The following is a 17,959-nucleotide window of genomic DNA, read 5'->3' on the forward strand; positions in this document are numbered from 1 at the left end:
AAAAGGAATCATTTATCAGAAAAGTATGTTTATAATCTGTACTTGTGGCATCTTCAGATTTAATATTCATAATGGTCATTCAAATGTATTTATCTAAAAGACTAACTCATTGTTGTGAGGAAATAACTATTTAAATATTTATGATCTAACTTTTAATATTTAAAAAAAGAAATTAATATTTCTTTAAAATTTGTTTCTGAGTCTGATAGCTTAACAAATGTTTAAATATTAAACAATTGGAAGTGTTAGCATTTAACAACTTAATATGACTCACTGAAACAGGGAAATTGACTTCAGCTGTTTCTGCCACACGAAGGAAACTAAATTCCTGCACTCCCCTTCTTGAGATCTATAAAACTAATGCAAAAGCACAGCTAAAAAAGAGATTAAATATATCGGTGGTCGGCTGAACTTCTTTCTTCCTCCCTTCTCTGATGAGATAGATAGATCTGAACAGTCTCCCACTGAAACGTGTTATTCTCGTTCTTTGTCACCACCTTGTCTTTCGTGGCTATTCAAAATACCGGTACGGCTATCTCGCCTTCCTGCCTAGGTCTGAATTTGTGCTGAGGTTCACTTTGCCTCGTATCCAAGCTGTTTCAGGTCTGTGTGAGATGCCGTTGAGGTGAGACGGATAAAGCCCTGAGCTGAAATGCCAGTGGCCCCTTCTGGCCGTGGCTGACGTCCCTCGGCCGGCATCCCCTCCCATGCCCCTCTGCTGGGCTGTGGTCTGGCGCGGTGGCAGGTCAGCCCCAGCCCTTCCAGCCCTGGCAGAGCCCAGCGGGATTCATGGGCAGCCGTGCTCCCCCCAGCCTCTCTCCGCCAATGCGAGGTGAGGGTCCGGCGCCAGGGAGGGTGAAGCTCCCCAACCTGTGTCCCCGTCAGCAGTACGGCTGCTTCCTCCAACCTGGAAGAAACAGGGAGGGTTCTTGTAAGGCAATGGATTACCCCACAATTGTCTTACCTTGTGAAGATGTCTCAAGTGACATCTTTACAGAGCAGGAGCATAGAAGCCAGTTCATTCCCTACCTCCCCCTCTCCCTCTTCCACCCACCCCCCCTCTCAGCCCCCCCTCAATTTTAAGTGGTTTTTCTTCAGTAAGGAAGTGAAACTGTGCTCTTGGAAACACTGTTGTCTATCCAGATTACTTACAATGCTCTAAGTAGGTAGAACAGGACGGCATGCCTATCGAATGGCACTGCTACACACAAGATGTGTAAGGATTCTGTAGAGGCGGGCATCACTCCTATTCCATGGTTTTTACATGTGCTTGAATCCTTCAGAGTACCAGGCACTCAGTCCTCCGCGGGCTAAGGTTGAATGCATGCTGAACGAAACGCAAGTTCTTTGCTAGGTGAGGTTTGGACTGTGCAGGACTCCCCAGGAGCCAGCTCCAAAGGCTCTACCATCATTATAGTTATTTTTTAAAAGCCTAAGAGTTTCTTTTTGAGGTTCAGCTGTGGAAACCCAACAAAAAATCCCCGTAACCAGATGGGGTATTCTGCAAAATGGTCAGAAGCGACCCAGAGCTGAGACCTCATTTTCCAAGTGACATAAACCACAGATGCTTATTACTTTATAACTAACTCAAACATCTGTATTCTTGCTTCAGGGAACAAAGCATCAGGCTCATTTATTTGGATTGAAACCTTTCACAACATATCATATTCATGTCGTAGCTGTAAACAATGCTGGGCAGGTTTCAAGCCCCTGGACATCTGTGTGCACGTTGGAAGCTTCACCCAGTGGCCTGAGCAACTTCACTGTGGAAAAGAAAGAAAATGGCAGGGCTCTGCTGCTAAAGTGGTCAGAGCCCTCCCAGCCCAACGGCGTGATTAAGGTAATCTTCATCTTGACACTTGATCAAAAAAGAGAAGGGAAATGCTGAATATCAAATTAAAACATTTTTGCTGAAAAGGACTCAATCAAATGCATTATACTTTAAAATAAGACAGAAGTCCTATGTAAGCACAAGGCACTCTGTGAGCACTGTCTGCTTCTGTTTATATTCAAATGAGTATTAATATTCCTGTGCTATCCCATGACTGTGAATGTTCATTTACAGTGAACCAAATGTGCTTCTAGAAAACTTGGGTTTGACAGAATGTTGTTCTGAAATCTGGGGCTTCTTTTAGCTCAATGGTTTCAACTGAGTGTAAACATTTACCTGTAAAGTTTGCAACTAGAGGGGTTTATTTGGAGTTTTTTTCTTAAGTGATTTTTCTCTAGATTTAGTCTGTGAGCTTTGTGCTAGCCCTTGAGAGCCTCGCAATGAAACTATTTGATAACAAACAAATATAATGAAAACTGTCACTAAGTGATTTATTACTGCATCCAAAATGAAAAACATGAAAATTGGATCAAAACATTCCTTTTGTATCAATGATCTGTTTGTGTGGTGCTTGTTACTGGTAAAGAAGTACATTTCTGAATCATTCGTTGATAGTCCCTACTCTTTTTTTCTTTTATCCTGGCTTCTGTTCTTTCTTGCCTTCCTGCGTTTCTTCCTTTCTTCCTTTTATGCTTGCATCTTTCTTTCTTTCTTTCTTTCTTTCTTTCTTTCTTTCTCTCTCTCTTTCTTTCTTTCTTTCTTTCTTTCTTTCTTTCTTTCTTTCTTTCTTTCTTTCTTTCTTTCTTTCTTTCTTTCTTTCTTTCTTTCTTTCTTTCTTTCTTTCTTTCCTTCCTCCCTTCCTCCCTTCCTTCTTTCCTTCCTTCTTTCCTTCCTTCCTTCTCTCTTTCTTTCTTTCTTTCTTTCTTTCTTTCTTTCTTTCTTTCTTTCTTTCTTTCTTTCTTTTTCTTTCTTTCCTTCTTTCCTTCTTTCCTTCTTTCCTTCTTTCCTTCTTTCCTTCTCTTTCATTCTTTCTTTCTTTCCTTCTTTCTTTCCTTCTTTCTTTCCTTCTTTCTTTCCTTCTTTCTTTTCCTTCCTTCCTTCCTTCCTTCTTTCTTTTCCTTCCTTCCTTCCTTCCTTCCTTCCTTCCTTCCTTCCTTCCTTCCTTCCTTCCTTCCTTCCTTCCTTCCTTCTTTCTTTCTTTCTTTCTTGTCTTCCTTCCTTACTTACTTTCTCTCTTGTTTGCCTGCCTTCCTTCCTTCCTTTTCCCCAGACCTACAATATTTTCAGTGATGACAACCTGGAGTACAGTGGTTTATCTCGCCAGTTCCTCTTCAGGCGCCTTGAGCCGTACACTCTCTATACCCTCATACTGGAGGCTTGCAATACGGCAGGCTGCACTCGTTCTCCACCCCAGCCGGTCCGAACAGATGAAGCACCGCCGGTGTCTCAGATGGCACCTGTAATCCAGGCAGTGAACGCCACCAATGTTGAACTGAGCTGGTTGCAGCCAATTAATCCAAATGGAAAAATAATTCGCTATGAAGTTATTCACAGATGCACAAAAGAAAATGCTGCGGGGTACAGAGCAACAACAGAAGATGAGAAAATTGTTTTCACAGAATATAACACTGAAAGTAATACATTCGTATATAATGATAAAGGTTTACAGCCATGGACTAGGTATGAATATAAAATACGCACCTGGAACGCAGCAGGCTACGCTGACAGCTCGTGGACAGTGGCAAAGACTAGTCAAACTGCCCCAAAAGGTCTCGCTGCCCCCAGGTTATCTGTGGCATCAGTTAATCCCCGTAAAGTGCTCATCTCGTGGTCCTCCCCGGCACAGCCCAATGGTATTCTTCAGTCATACAGGCTGCTAAAGAATGATGTTCTCTATCCTTTCAGCTTTGACGCTGCTACTTTCAACTACACGGATGAAGACTTACTGCCCTATTCAATCTACAGTTATGCGATAGTTGCCTGTACGATGGGAGGCTGTTCTACCAGTGAACCAGCTGCAATACAGACGCTGGAAGCAGCTCCTGCCTTAGTGGATCCACCGTCTCTGCAGGCTGTCAGTGCCACTCAAATTAATGCATCCTGGGCACCTCCCCAGATACAAAATGGAGCTATCACCAAGTACATATTGAAATTAAACAATGAAGAGTATTATACCGGCAACAAGTTGCAAATGTTGGTTTCTAATCTACAGCCTTACACGCAGTATGATTTTGCATTGGTTGCCTGTACTGCGGGGGGCTGCACATCCAGCGTATCCCAGTCAGTGATGACCTCGGAGGCTCCACCATTAAATATGGAAGCTCCCAGGCTGCTTGTCATGGGCTCGGAGTCAATTGAAATCACATGGAAACTTCCAGCTAACCCCAATGGTAAAATCACAAGCTATGAGCTAAGGAGGGATGGTGTACTTGTTTACTCAGGTCTGGAAACTCGGTTTCTTGACTTCACCCTCATGCCAGGCATGGAGTACAGCTACACTGTCACCACAAATAACAGTCAAGGGAGTGTGACCAGCCCCTCAGCTCAGATAAAAACCAACCCCTCTGCTCCGTCTGGGATGTTACCTCCTAGGTTGCAGGCATGGTCCTCAAAGGAGATTTTGGTGGCCTGGGATCCTCCTATCAAAGTAAATGGTGACATTAGAAATTACACAATCTCGATCCACAAGCCTGCTGAAACAGGAAGGAAAACTGTTGACTTTGATGCATCTCATGTTTCCTTTCTGAGACGGTCACACATAGTGTCAGAGCTACAACCCTACACTAGGTAAGTCTGGAAGACCTCGTTTGTTGAATAAATGCTGCAAGGTGGTTCAGTAGGCTGGCAGACAGCTCAACCATCTTGTTTAAACAGATAGTCAGACCTATGGGGTTTTGTTTCTTAAAAAGCACATGATAAAACCAGGATTTGTTTTAATTTGTAGTGACACCAGCTATAGATCATCTTGATGAAGTGGACAGGGTTGACTTAGGTCGTAATTAATACAAGGGGTAATTCAGCACTCTGCTATGGACTCCGAAACCTGAAATCTTGTACTTGTGTGTCTTTCACAAGATGTCTGCATTTGAGAATAAATAGGGCTTTAATCGAAAAAGTTCAGGATGGGGAGACCAAAGACCTCTTAGCTAGCCCATTCATGGTGTGGCTGAGCTGAGATTAGTGGAGTCACACCAGGAACATGCTCTCAGCCTTGAGTTGAAAACAAGTTACTTGTGTTTAAGTGAAAGCTAAAACTTAAGAGAGGGTACCGGACTCTGCTACAGAAGGAGCAGACTTGATACTGGAGTAATATTTTCCCCTCTAATGCTTGATTATTTACCTGACCTTTCATTATGTATTTGTGTATGCATAATTTGTGTGTGTTACATGGTTGATAAGTCTGTCTACTATTTACATATAACTACTCTAAATCCAAAGAGAGAAGAATAATAGAGTGAAGCTCTATAGCTCTCAAATTATATCCAAATTATCTCCTACAATCAATTATTATTTTGATTCATATCATCAATATCAAAACCATTTAGATCACTTGACTCCTGTAGATGTTCACTCTGCTCTGAAAAAAACCACCAACAAATGAAAACCCAGAAGACAGCATTCTTCCTTTTTTGTTTCACAAAGCGTAACATATAATCTGTATGTTGATACAAATTGTTTTCATACTAAAAAATGCCAAAGACCGAGAGAAATTAAGAGATCGCCCAGATCTCATGCAGTCTGTATTTGTATTTGCACTCTTTTAGTCACTTCGTTCCTGATTTGTGTTCCCAAAGGTATGAAGTACAGCTCCAAGCTTGCACAGAGCTGGGTTGTGCCTCCAGTGAGTGGGCATCGGTCCAGACGCTGGAGGCTCCCCCAGCAGCGCAGCCTGCCCCTCTCATAGAAATACGGACAACAGCCGGGGGCTTCCAGTCAACTTCTTCCATCCTGTGGACTGGCCCACAGCAGCCAAATGGGAAGATTTTGTACTATGAACTTTACAGAAGGCGGACGACTCAAGCCCACATAAACTTAGACCTCGCACTTGTTTACAATGGTTCTTCAACCTCCTTCAAAGATGACAAGTTGCTGCCTTACACAGAATATGAATACCAGGTGGGAATTGAAGCCATTTAGCAGCTCTGATTATGATTTCAGTACACTTTGAGAACCTTACTTTACACTTACAATGAATACACACATCTCGTTTCTAATGTTAATAGTATTGTGATACCCGAGTGATTATTGTTAATGTATTTTAAATAGTTGAGAAACTGAAAATAATTCTGCAGAAGCAATGCGTTCATTCAGCATTCATTTTTCTTTAGCTTAATCGTAAGTGCCTTTGTTTCTTGTATGTTAAATGTTTGTGTACCCTCCAGAGCTTTTGTAAGGCTCTAATGTTATGTGAGCAGTGTGAAATTCTGGTACTTAAAAGGCAGCTTAATTTCTTTAATTTCATCAGTTTTTCTCTTTTTTTCCGTGCTCCCTCAACCTATTATGAATTAATTTTTGCTTTATGATCTTATAGTATTTTACATAAGAGAGACTGGCGTTTTCTCTTTAAATTAGATGTTAGGATCACAAGCAGTTTTCATGGGTGGTTCAAAAGTGAATTTGCCATTGATGGTTGGTGTTACTTCTCATGTACCTAGGTATTTTTACTTTTATTTTTCTTATAAGTCTAAGATAAAGCAAGGAGACCAGTTCTGCCATTCTTTCACCTATAATTGTTTTCTACATCAAGGTTACAAGTTTTAGCACCTTTTTTTTGTATCGTATAGTACTGGGGATAATGTAGGGCTTTACTTGATTTCAGCCTATGAACTAAGAACTTTGCTCTTTATAACCATCTGAAGTCTTTCACAAGTTCTCATATGAGTTATGGAGATTAGACCCTCACCAAAAAAACAGCCGTGAATTTTTTGTTTCTAAAAGTAAGTGGATGTAGTATTGTAGCAGGATGAGGTTGATTTTTGAATATGACGTTGTCTATGAATAGGCCTGCTTATATGCCACCGAAGAGGATACCAGTAAGCCTCACTCCTGATTCTGTATGCAATATTTGTACACATGATATACCTTGAAGATGAGTTTGGCAATGCTCAAAAGTCTTTACAACGTTTTTGCTAAAAAAAAAATAAAAAAAAAAACTGTTCAAGCATGGATTTGTTTTGATATATATGAACCACGATGCATTCCACCTCTTGAGCTCCTGCAAGGTGGTGGCAATCTTTCTTTTACAGGCTTATTTGCTTTATAGGATCACAAAATAATTCAGGTTGGAAGGGCTCTCAGGAGGCCATGCAGTCCGACTTCCTGCTCAAAGCAGGGTCAGATAAGAGGTGAGATGAGGATGTTCAGGGCTTTATTCAGTTGCATCTTGAAAATCTCCAGGGATGGAGATTGTATAACCTCTCGAGGCAGTCTTCTCCACTGCTTGACTGTCCTCATTGTGAAAAATTTTTTTTGTTACGTTCAGTCTGAACCTGTTTTGCTTGAACTTATACCTGTTTTCTCTTGCCCCCTCACACCACGTACTGTTGTGAGAAACCTGAACCCACCTTCTTGCTAGCTGGTGGGTAGGTGCTGAGGGTCTGCAATCAAGTCCCTCCAAAGCCATCTCTTCTCCAGGCTGAACAAACCCCAGTCCTACAGCTTCTGCTCATAGGCCAAGTTCTCCAACCCCCTGATTACCTTGGTGGCCCTCCACTGAACTTGCTCCAATTCATCAATATTTGTCTTGTATTCAGGGGCCAAAACGGAACAAAAGCTAAGTAAAGGCATGTAATCACTTCCTTTAATTGTCTGGCTATGCTCCTGTTAGACGGCACAAGATGCTGTTGGCCATCTTTGCTGCCAGATTACACTGCTGGCTCATGTTCAGCTTTCTGTCTACTAAGACCTCTAGGTCCTTTCCAGCAGAGGTGCCCCCTAGCTGGTCAGTCCCTACCCTGTAATGCTGCAAGGACTTATTCCTTCCCAGGAGCAAGACTTCACATTCGTCTTGCTGAAATTCATAAGGCTCCGGGTGACCCATTCCTCTAGGCCCTTCTGAATGGCAGACCTGCCCTTCAACATATCAACTTGTCCCTTCCAGTTTGGTGTCATCCGCAAATTTGATGAGAGTGCACTGTACAGTTCAGGTTCTTTGGTAGCTCTACTCCTCTGCTACTGTTGTGTTCTTTTTGGTAGCCGGAAACCATGAAGAATTTATAAAAAGTTGCTTTATCAGATCAGTCTATCCAGCTGCTATAGGTACATGGGTTGTAGACTCACTAGGTCATGTAGTTTAGAAGGGACATCCAGAAGGTATCTAGCCTAATTCCCTGCTTGAACCAGGTACAGATAGAGTAGGCTGCTCAGGGCTGTGTCCAGATGAGCTTTGGATCAAGTTCTCCATCCTTGCATCTCCAAGATGGAGATTGTGCATCCTGTGTGAGCACCCTGTTCCACTTTCTCACTACTTATCTCTTACTTTGCATCTAATTCCCTTCTTTCAAGTTGTGTCTCTTGCCTCTTGCTCCATTCCTATCAGAGTCCCAGGGCCTGAAGGGAGAAGTGCAGTGGCTTTCTTCATAAATCAGTTCCAGCAGCTCTAATTTGGGTAGCAAAAGGATTCTGAAGGGACAATTATAAAACTATTGAAAAGAGAGCCTGGGATGCTACTAGAAAAGTATAGTCACTGCAATATTCACAAAGCCTTTCTTCTCTGCTTGACAATCACAAACCTCTTTTTTCCTTTAGATGTTTCTGGATTGTCAGCATGACTGTAAGGTAACAGCCAGTGAGAAGTGTGGCTGTTGTCTTTGTGCTGAAGGAAGTGACAAGCATCTGTGAGCTGACTGCTTATTATTGCTGCTTGCAGGTCCATGTTAGTGATTTCCTTCAGTTACTTAACAACGTCTTCTTGAACTTGGTAGTACAGGAGATGCTACAATAATACTTTCCAAAGCAAAAATTATAATTACTCATAGCCTGAAAATGTATTGCACTTTAAATATACAAGGGTATATTTTCCAGTTGTCACTTCTCTTGTGACGAGAGCTGTTAAACCTTTCCTGGAAACAGCGTGCATTAGGGTGAAATGTTTGTGTTTTAAGTCCTACTACATACAAATATTAAGGTTTCCATTTCTTTCTCCCAGCTTTCCTTTAATTCCTGTGTAGGGCCCATCTGTTGGCCACAACAGTGTGAAGTTTCCTCTCCATTTACTGTAGTTTCCTTCCAGCAGAACTCTTGTTAGACCAGATCTTCTTGCTACTTTGGGCAAGATCTGTGAAGAATGGGAATTCAATTGCAGACGGGTCTGAGTAGATAGCAAGCGTTGTAGCAGATCCAAGTCCTATTAATTAGTTAGGAATCTTTCTTAGACAAACTTCCCAAGTTGGAAGTTGTAGACATTGGCTGTGGGATATTCTCAGTTGCACCAACTTTCAGTTATCTCAGTCAGAAGCTGTATTTTGGGAAGTTGATACCACAGCGACTTTCTTGAGCCAAAGTTTTTAATGATCTGTCAGTGACAGGTAACAAAGAAAGCCTCTTGACCAGATTCCTGTGGTTTACTGTGCTGTATTCAAGACTTTGCTTTTTATCTCAGTTCTACTGCATTACTGGGCTGAGCTGTTGACTGGGACACTAAATCATTTTTGGTTTTTTTCACTGGTGGCCATTTATTTCACCACGAGAAGCTTTTGCATGCACGTGTTTGTCTTCTGCTTATGTCATTTGCAGCACTCCTCCGGGATCCATTCTGAGCCCCTCCATTGTTGACAATTTATGTCTTGCCTGTGAGACAAGTTATTTGTAAGTATAGGGCTTGGCTTTTGCTATTATGCTGATGAAACCCAGATTTATATTTCACTTAAACTGGATATTGATTCTGCTGTCTCTGCATTTGAGGCTTGTTTGCTGGACATAAAACTTTAAATGCAACTGAATTTCCTCCAGCAGAATGCAGATAAAATCAAAGGGCTGTGATGGGACTCTCTCCAGCATTTTTGGAGGTGCTGAGATTTAGTTCAATGAACTCTGACAGTTTCTTTGGATCTGAAGTCAGGATTTTGGAGTTTGGTGGGGTTTTTTGTGTTTTCGGTTTTTTTGGTTTGTTTTTTTTTCTGGAAACTTCATCTGAATATTTAGGGTTTGTAAGACTACATTGAAAAGTTGCACTTTCAGAATGATGAAGCGACTTTTGAAGTTCGTGCTGGTCAAAGGGACTATGCGGCCTAAATGCCTAGGTCACTATTGTTCAAGGAAGCACTTTTATTCTTTAAGGGCCAGAACTGCATAAGCATATTAGCACCTGCTGGGTTTCAATGGGCTTTTAAGAGGCACTAAGGTGCCTACTGTCCCATACTCAGAAATAATTACTTAGATCTTTGAAATTGGACCTTTATTGGTCTATTCATACTTTTAGATATTCGCATTTTCTAGAGCATCTGGCCTTTTAGGTGTTTGTTGGAATGCTGCCTGAGTTCCTCAGCTGTATTAAATAGATGCAATTGTCCTGAAAAAAAAACACCTGTATTAAACAAACTTTATGACTCATGAGACCTAGTGAGTTTGCAAGTGTAATCTTTTGATTCCCGGAATATTTCTGAAACTGAATGTGTAGGCCCTTCTCAGGAGTTATTGAGGATAGCGTGCAATGTTACCATATAGCAACCTATGGAGTCAGACCTGTTTTTATCAGCTACAGGAAGGCCCTTTTGAACAGAGACTTGTGGCATTTAGTGCTATTCTGCAAAGCAGAGCTGTCAGACTGTTGTGTGATTTGCATGTAAGTGCAATGTCACGCCACCACAATTGCGCTTAATTGTGTACTTAAGACTGCTTCTTTAGATTAATAGCTTAATGTCTTCCTGGTTTAGGACACATCCTTATTTCCATTTGGCAGGCATGGAACATGTAAAAGACATAAAAGTAGGATTGTACGTTTTCAGACAGTTTTATGGCTCCCAGCAGAGGTTTATTCTCCAGGAGGACTATCCAATGCACCAAAACAGGGTCTGCAGCGCTGAAGTTGTCTGCCTCCAACCACTGAGGGAGGCACAGCATCCCTCTTGCTTGTGAAGCATGCTGCTCACACTCCAGTTACTGCAGCCAAGTGAAGGGTCTAGGAAATGCCCTGAGATTTACCATGGGAAATACGTTTTGGGTCCTTCATCTTGGATTCTCAAAGAGAAAACAAATCGTATTCTGACCTCGGAGAGATAAAGAGAAAAAACTGGGTGCAAAGTCATGAAGATTAAGGAAGGACCAACTACATGGGTGCAGAATATGTAAGGCCTCTTGGCCGCTTTCAGAGATGACAAGAATGACACTTGGTTTACCAACCTGTCTGTCAAATTGTTGGCTGAGCTCCAGTTTCTGCTGCTTAGTTACTGACAAACAGCCCAGTGACTTCTGCAACTTAAAATGGGGTGAAACTGGTTTTCTGACTGGCCAGTGATGGATAGCCACCCATTTGTAATATCCCTCATATCTGGCTCCTTTTCATCATTTTAATTCACCATTTCTCCCCATCTCCCTGACAGAAAGATGCACTACAAAGTAGTGACATAAAACAGAATTTAGTTCATTCTTGCACTCCCTGCTTGTTATCCTCTCTTCACTGAGTTTGGAAGAGTGTTTTTTCCTGCAAGGTTTGTTGTGCTCCCTGCTTCCAAGTAAAGAGAGTTTCTCATACTACACCTGCGTTAGGCTACTGAGCTTGACCTCAGCTTCTGAAGAGTAAAGCAGACGTAACTATATTGTTCCACTGATGTAACGGCGATACCCACTCTAAATACCCCTTTGCAGAACAAGATGCTTCCTTTTCCCCGTAGAGGGTACACAGCACGGAGAAGGGTCATTTGAAACCACAAGATTTCTTTCATTAAGCTCCACTTCAGGCACTGTGTTTCTGTTGTCAACATCATCATAATTCAAGTGCGTAAACAGTGCATTGGTTCAACAAACCTTGGGTTTTGTTCATTAAACTAAATACAGATATTAGACTGGATTTGTTGGCTTCCAAAATTACCAGTGAGACTGTTACAGCACCATTCTTGCAAGACCCTTCTCGGTAAATTGTGATTCTGACATAGTCAAAACCATGGCAAGCTATCCTTTGAAAAGACATTAGTGTGAGTACCAGGGGAAAATATACTCCAGGGCTGTAGATGACTTGATATGATTTCCTTGATTGTATCTTTTTATTTATGAGGCATAATTTATGACTGCTGAAAAGCAAACTAAAATGAGTGATGACTAACTACAGCCAAAGTAATAAATCAGAAGCGGAGAAAGAAGTGGTGATTTTGATCGAATCTATTGAATTAGCTGTTGCCCTTAGCCATTACAGGTATTGGAAAGACCTTTTAATATCTGCTTATCGCTCTCATGGGAACTTGGTAACTATCTCATTATATACCCGTAGGAAACAAATTATTTCATTTTCTACCTTTTAGAGTTAAACCTGTTTACATCTCTCATTAACTACTGGTGTTATACTACGTTATATGAAATGAGCTTCCTTTAGAATTTGGTAATTTTGTTTAAGTCACAAAGTGTTTGCCTGTTGTCTTTCCCTTCCCCAGAATGCATTTAGTGCTTTTATTATCAGCATTTGAACAGTGGAGATGAATAGCAATGTTAAGAGGCTCACGTTATCACAGTGCTAGAAGCCTGGACCTAAAATCTATCCCGTTATATGTTTACGGCCTCCCTAAGGATGCTAACTGAATGTTGAAGAGGGAGAAGTACGGATCTGAGGGTGGGCAGAAAGCACAGATTTGTTTACTACCTTTTTGTGCCCCTGATGGACACGATATTTTCTTTCCCTTGCCTTTGCTCTGTCCCTCGTAGACTGCAACCACTTTTGAAACTTTCTACTTTGCTAATACCTGCCTGACACTGCCGTGCCCAGATGTGAATACATTATCCTAATGCTGAATGCTAGATTTCGGTAGACAGGCTTTGTGTTCTGAGCTGTGCTGACATTGCATAAGTAACTCCAAATTACCCAGGCTGCACGCCGGTCAGGTCTGATGAGAAGAAAGACTTGTGAAGGGTGCTGCAACCGATGGCGAGAGGGAGCCACTCTGGGTTTCTCTAATTTTAACTAGCAAAGATTGTGGTCTCTCTAACTTTATTGCAGACACTGTACATTCACACAGAATCACACAGAATCTTAGTGGTTGGAAGGGACCTCTGAGATCATCGAGTCCAACCACAAAAAAAAAAAACAAAAAACAACAATAAAACCCCACCCATCTATTAAACTCCACACCCACAACCCCACACATAACACCCCACCACAAACAATAATCTTGGGCACTAGAGCATGCCCTGAAGAGCCATGTCTACACGTTTCTTAAATACCTCCAGGGATGGTGAAACAGACTGCTGTTCGAAGACAACTAGAAATCGGGTGCTGTGTTTCTGAACTTACTGATGTCATATCTTATATAGCCCTAAAATTTCTTCCTGTCTTGGAAAAGAATTACACTGTGAGAACTCTGCATTTATGTAAGTGTAGGGTTAGAAATTGAACAAATCTGAGTCAAGAAATCCAAAGCAAAGTCTCAAAGTAGTGCTGTGTCTTTATGACCTCCATGAACAACTCTAGAAAGAGAAGTGTGGTACAAACTCCGCTCTGCCACCATTTGTCTCCCCTGGCACATGCCGAGTAGTGCCAGCATTGAATCCTTTTAGGAAAGACCAGCAGTCACAGGTGTGTGCAGTCCATGGATGCCCTAAGGGCAGAGACTCAAGTCGTACCTGACGCTTACACACAGGTGTAGAGAGTTATGTGCACGTGTGAAAGGGGTGGTTTGGTCTGACCTTGTGGTTCCCCAGAACCTGCAGCACTACCTAACTGCCCCACAGCTCTAAGCTCAAAGAGGTAGGTAGTGATTTACTAATGAGACATTTTTTAAAGCAAAAGGCTGTTTTCTCAGTAGCTGCAGGAGCTCAGTGCAAGCTGCTGCCACGTACAGAGCTGGGATCTTGTCCCTCAGAGAGGGAACTGTGAGGGACTGCAGATAAACCGCAGTGCGAAGCGGGATGATGCACAGTGCCCGTAGGACGTGATGGGAGCCAAGAGTCACTGCTGGTCAGTAGTCAGCTGTTTGGCTCGCTCTCCTTTCTGCTGATTTCCTGCAAGCAGAAAGGGTGAGCAGCAGCTGGCCTCTGCATAGCAAAGGATCCCGGCTCTCCCTGGCCTGGGAAGTCAGCAGGAGCTCAGCGCTGCTGCCTTCAGACAGGCAAGATACCACCAGCCAGTCCACCCTTTTGCCTGCTGCTGCCTTCCACGCTTCAGCAGAAGTGAAGGAGATCTCTCCGTTAAGGAGAGTTTCTCAGTCTCCGTATGCTGTTGGCTACAGAGACTCCCCTTTGCGGGAGCAGAGAGGATTCCCATTTGGAGACTTCCCTGTTGTTCCCTGTGTTTCCAGCCGTAATGCCTCTCGCACTGTTTGAGATGCGAGTGTCATGAGCTGGCAGGCGTTAGCACACGCACAATGCCCTCTGCCAAAACACTGTTCAGTCAGCCGTGGTTGCGCTTCGGCACGTAATCGGAGTCGCGTGATCAAGGGATTGCTTTTTAGCTTTGTAGAACTTTTGGCCATGCAGTGTGTTTTCTGCCTTAATCCTAGACTGTCTTTGTCCTTTGAGGGGGTTAATTTGAGTGCTTTATTGTGGCAGCTTCTTCACCTTCCCTTTTTCATCACAGAGAGGCCATAGCTCTTGCCTGGTTTATCATTGCTTTTCTTCTTCTAGCGCCTTTCTTGCGCTGCAGATTTGGAAGAGCTGTATAAGCATCTATCAAGCTGTTTTCCTCAGTTCCCATTCGTACCTCCTGTATGGAGTAAATACCTTCACGTATAATCTCAATTTGATGAAAGAAAATCTTCTTTTTTAGTTTAAAACATAGCTTTCTTAGTAAGGACCTGGGATTTCAAGAATGTTGCAGCAGATGAACCTGTGTGGTGCAGGGATGGAGTAAGTCATCTAATGGGCTTCTTCCACTGGCAGCATCTACAATACCATGATTTTTTTGCGTCTACTGCTGAGGGCCACTGTGATTTTGTTACCCTTTATGGGAGGAGGCGTTAATCAGCTTTACTAAGCTTGAGCAGGCTGGGCTTACCATGCTAAGGCTGTGGCCATCTTCTCAGCACTTCCCTTCCTGCTCCTCATAGGTTTTGCCCCTTCTTGCTGTGCGGATGAACCTTGAGGTTGTCCTGCGATCATTTTGAGCAACAGCTGATCACCAGTTTCTACCAGGAGCAGAGATCTGTGAAGGCTCATTTATGATGGAAAAAACCACGCTTAGTTACCTGTAACTGGAATTCTTCAGTCCTCCGAATCTTCAGTCTCCGGAGAGGTTTCCCCCCTCTCTCACTCTGGCTCCACTTCAAAGTGCAGTCTGGGCCAGGGGCCAGCAGATTGATAAAGCATTTTAAATCGTAACCCCGTGTAGCTGATTTCAGAGCCCTCTCCTGGCTTTTTTGGGACAGTGCAGCCATTAACAGCAGCACATCTTTTGGCAGGGTGCTGAGCCATGCACCCATGATGTCAGACTTAATGCTTTTGCAGGCCATATATTCAGAAAGTCAAGTTATAAGAAACTTGTATTGGCTTTCTGCTGTCTGTGTTTGGCTATTCAACACGTCCCTGAGATCTGGTTGCTTCTTATTTGCCCCACATTCCTGTCTGCTCTTTCATAATCTTCTTACATTATAAACAGCAGGTAATATTGCTGCCTATTAAGCTCTTTACGTTTCTATATGAATGCAGTTAAATATTTTTGGTGCTGATTATATCACAGTTTAGAAGGAACTTTTGTGATCCCAAAAAGCTTTTTACAAAAGTCCAAACCATGAAATTTTGGTTTAACCAGGCTAGACAGACAACAGCTTTCCTCTGTGACTGTTTTGTGGTGACTTTTTGAGGAGCCATGACCAAACAGGCACTCCTCATTGTGCCTTCTGTTGCCACGCTGTCCCATTTCTTCATGTAAAGAGGTGGCTAAATATCAACATTTCCATCTGCAGGCAGTTCTGAGCGCGTACTCCTCCGAGTCTTCGAATGCTGACCAGGATTTACTTGGACGGCAATTCTTAAAGGGAAATATTTTTATACCCATCTATCCTTTTACAGATGGTTGAGCAGAAGCAGAAGGAGTTAAGGGAATCCAGCTTAGGTCAGTGTAAATCCAGAATTTAGATCCTCGGAAGTCCTGTTCAGCTGTCACAACTGTCTTAGAATCTGGCATTAGAGAGTTTCACAGACACCTAGAGGTTTTCTGCTGGAAACATGTCTTGGCAGGGCTGAGTAGCTGGCGTCTGTCTAGAAGGCACGCTCAGAGCATGCCTGTCCATCAGGCCCACAGGCATGTGGCTGTGACCTTGGCCTTTCTTCAAGGGGAACAGGGATGTGGTGCCCGGGGGATGGACCGCAGCCTCAGCTTCCCTGGGCTGGGTAACTGTGTCTGCTCCCACTTGTGTGTGCTCTGCCCAGTCAACCTGGATTTCGTTGCGTTCATGCGCAATGAAACAGCCCCGAGGGGAGCCCTGGGAACACCCCAAGTACAAAGATGGGTCATCTGCTTGGGCATTCCCACTCTGGAGGGGGCAGGCTTGGCTCCCTCCCCTGGAGCATGTGATTGAACCTAAATTACCTGCCTCCTGGAGGAGTCCTTTAACCACTTAGCTGTAGCGTCAAATGGGGTGAGCATCCCCTTTTCCCTTGTCCTAAGACAGTGTTTTGAAAGAAAGAGCCTTTGTTTGTCTGAAATAAGGTTTGTTTTATGAAAGACAAGGCGTAGGCACCTTTGGCAGGAGGGGGATCGATGGAGGAAGGCGTATCCATCCAGCTCTCAGTGAGGCGTGTACATCCCAGGTGAACTGCATCCCTCTCTCCTCCATATTTCCGAGGGTGGCCCCATTCTAAGGCTGAATTCCTGTGCTACACAGGAAGCCTCTGTTCCTACTCATCACCTTCAGTTTTGCTGTGAGCAGCTTGCTCAGCAGGTCAGGTCCGACACTGTTACGCTCCGTGCTCATTAAGGCCACAGCCTGGGTATAACTGGAGCGTTTGACCTCAGGTCAGCACTGAGTCAATGCCAGTGGCACACTCAGAGCTGCTCTTTCCGTATGTGGCTTATTCTCTCCACAAAGAAATATGCCCCTTGAAATGAACGACTGTGGGCAAATCTTTGTAGCAGCTGGGACTGAACTGAGATAGAGGGTGTGACCTAATGCAGTAAAGCGAACAGAGTTTGACTTTATGAAAAGTTCACAACTGAGATATATTACTGATTTCACTGAAAATGAAAGTGCTTTGGCTGAGCTTTTTGTCATAGGGCATCATCTGTACTTACGTAGTGTTTCGCTGGCTGGTGCTATACGTTACTGATGGAATCAGGCAGGAACTTTGGGTTTGTGTTTGGCAGAGCCACAGCCTTCAAAGCCACTGTGGTGGGATTTGGCCTTTTTCCTTCCTCAGGCCCCTTCTGAACTGTCCTGGGGTCTTGGAATTTAATATTATAAGCTGGAAGGACTCCAGGGTCAGTTTTGAAGAACTCTTATTTCTAAACCTCCTATTTTTTTTAAGGCACAGTCCCACCATTCACTTCCTGAAGACCTCTGCCCAGTGTAGATCACATAAGACCATGTTTTACTGTAGTTAGAACCGCTCGACATGAAAGCTTACTAAGGAATACTTATACTAAAAAATCACTCAGACAGTCCTTTTGTATTGCCATTTAGATCTATCATTCTGATTGATCACTATGTGGTTGGCTAATATTGAGCCTAATTTAACCCTATACACTCACACATCCATCTATTCTGTCTATTGTACCTGACATTCTACAAATTACTTACTCATGCAAATGACGACCTAAGGCAACCTTTTATGATATTCGTGTTTAATTATACAAATGGTTTTTGATAAATAAGATTATACATCCTTCCATATGTTTATTCACTCCTTGATGAAAGCAAAATTTAATTTTCATGCAGATTTGTTGGAGAGTGTGTTTAATAAGTGCTGAGTTTTATGTAGTCTGCAGATCACTCTGGTTTTGGGAAGCTGACAAAATCAGTAGGCATAGTTCATAGAGACATGTGGTTTTTA

General features: G+C 42.9%; 1 protein-coding gene across 4 annotated transcripts in view; it reads left to right on the plus strand.

Annotated features, from left to right (window-relative positions):
* Nucleotides 1-17,959, plus strand: part of USH2A (usherin) — a 394,302-nt gene that overhangs the window by 362,453 nt on the left and 13,890 nt on the right. For all 4 annotated transcript variants that reach the window (XM_074579436.1, XM_074579435.1, XM_074579437.1 and 1 more), the window contains 3 exons: nt 1,613-1,840; nt 3,102-4,618; nt 5,626-5,947. In XM_074579436.1, the coding sequence (XP_074435537.1) occupies nt 1,613-1,840; nt 3,102-4,618; nt 5,626-5,947 (2,067 nt within the window). The remainder of the gene's footprint in view (nt 1-1,612; nt 1,841-3,101; nt 4,619-5,625; nt 5,948-17,959) is intronic.

Source organism: Larus michahellis, chromosome 3 (assembly GCF_964199755.1).
Source record: "Larus michahellis chromosome 3, bLarMic1.1, whole genome shotgun sequence".
In the NCBI taxonomy this organism is placed as follows: Eukaryota; Metazoa; Chordata; class Aves; order Charadriiformes; family Laridae; genus Larus; species Larus michahellis.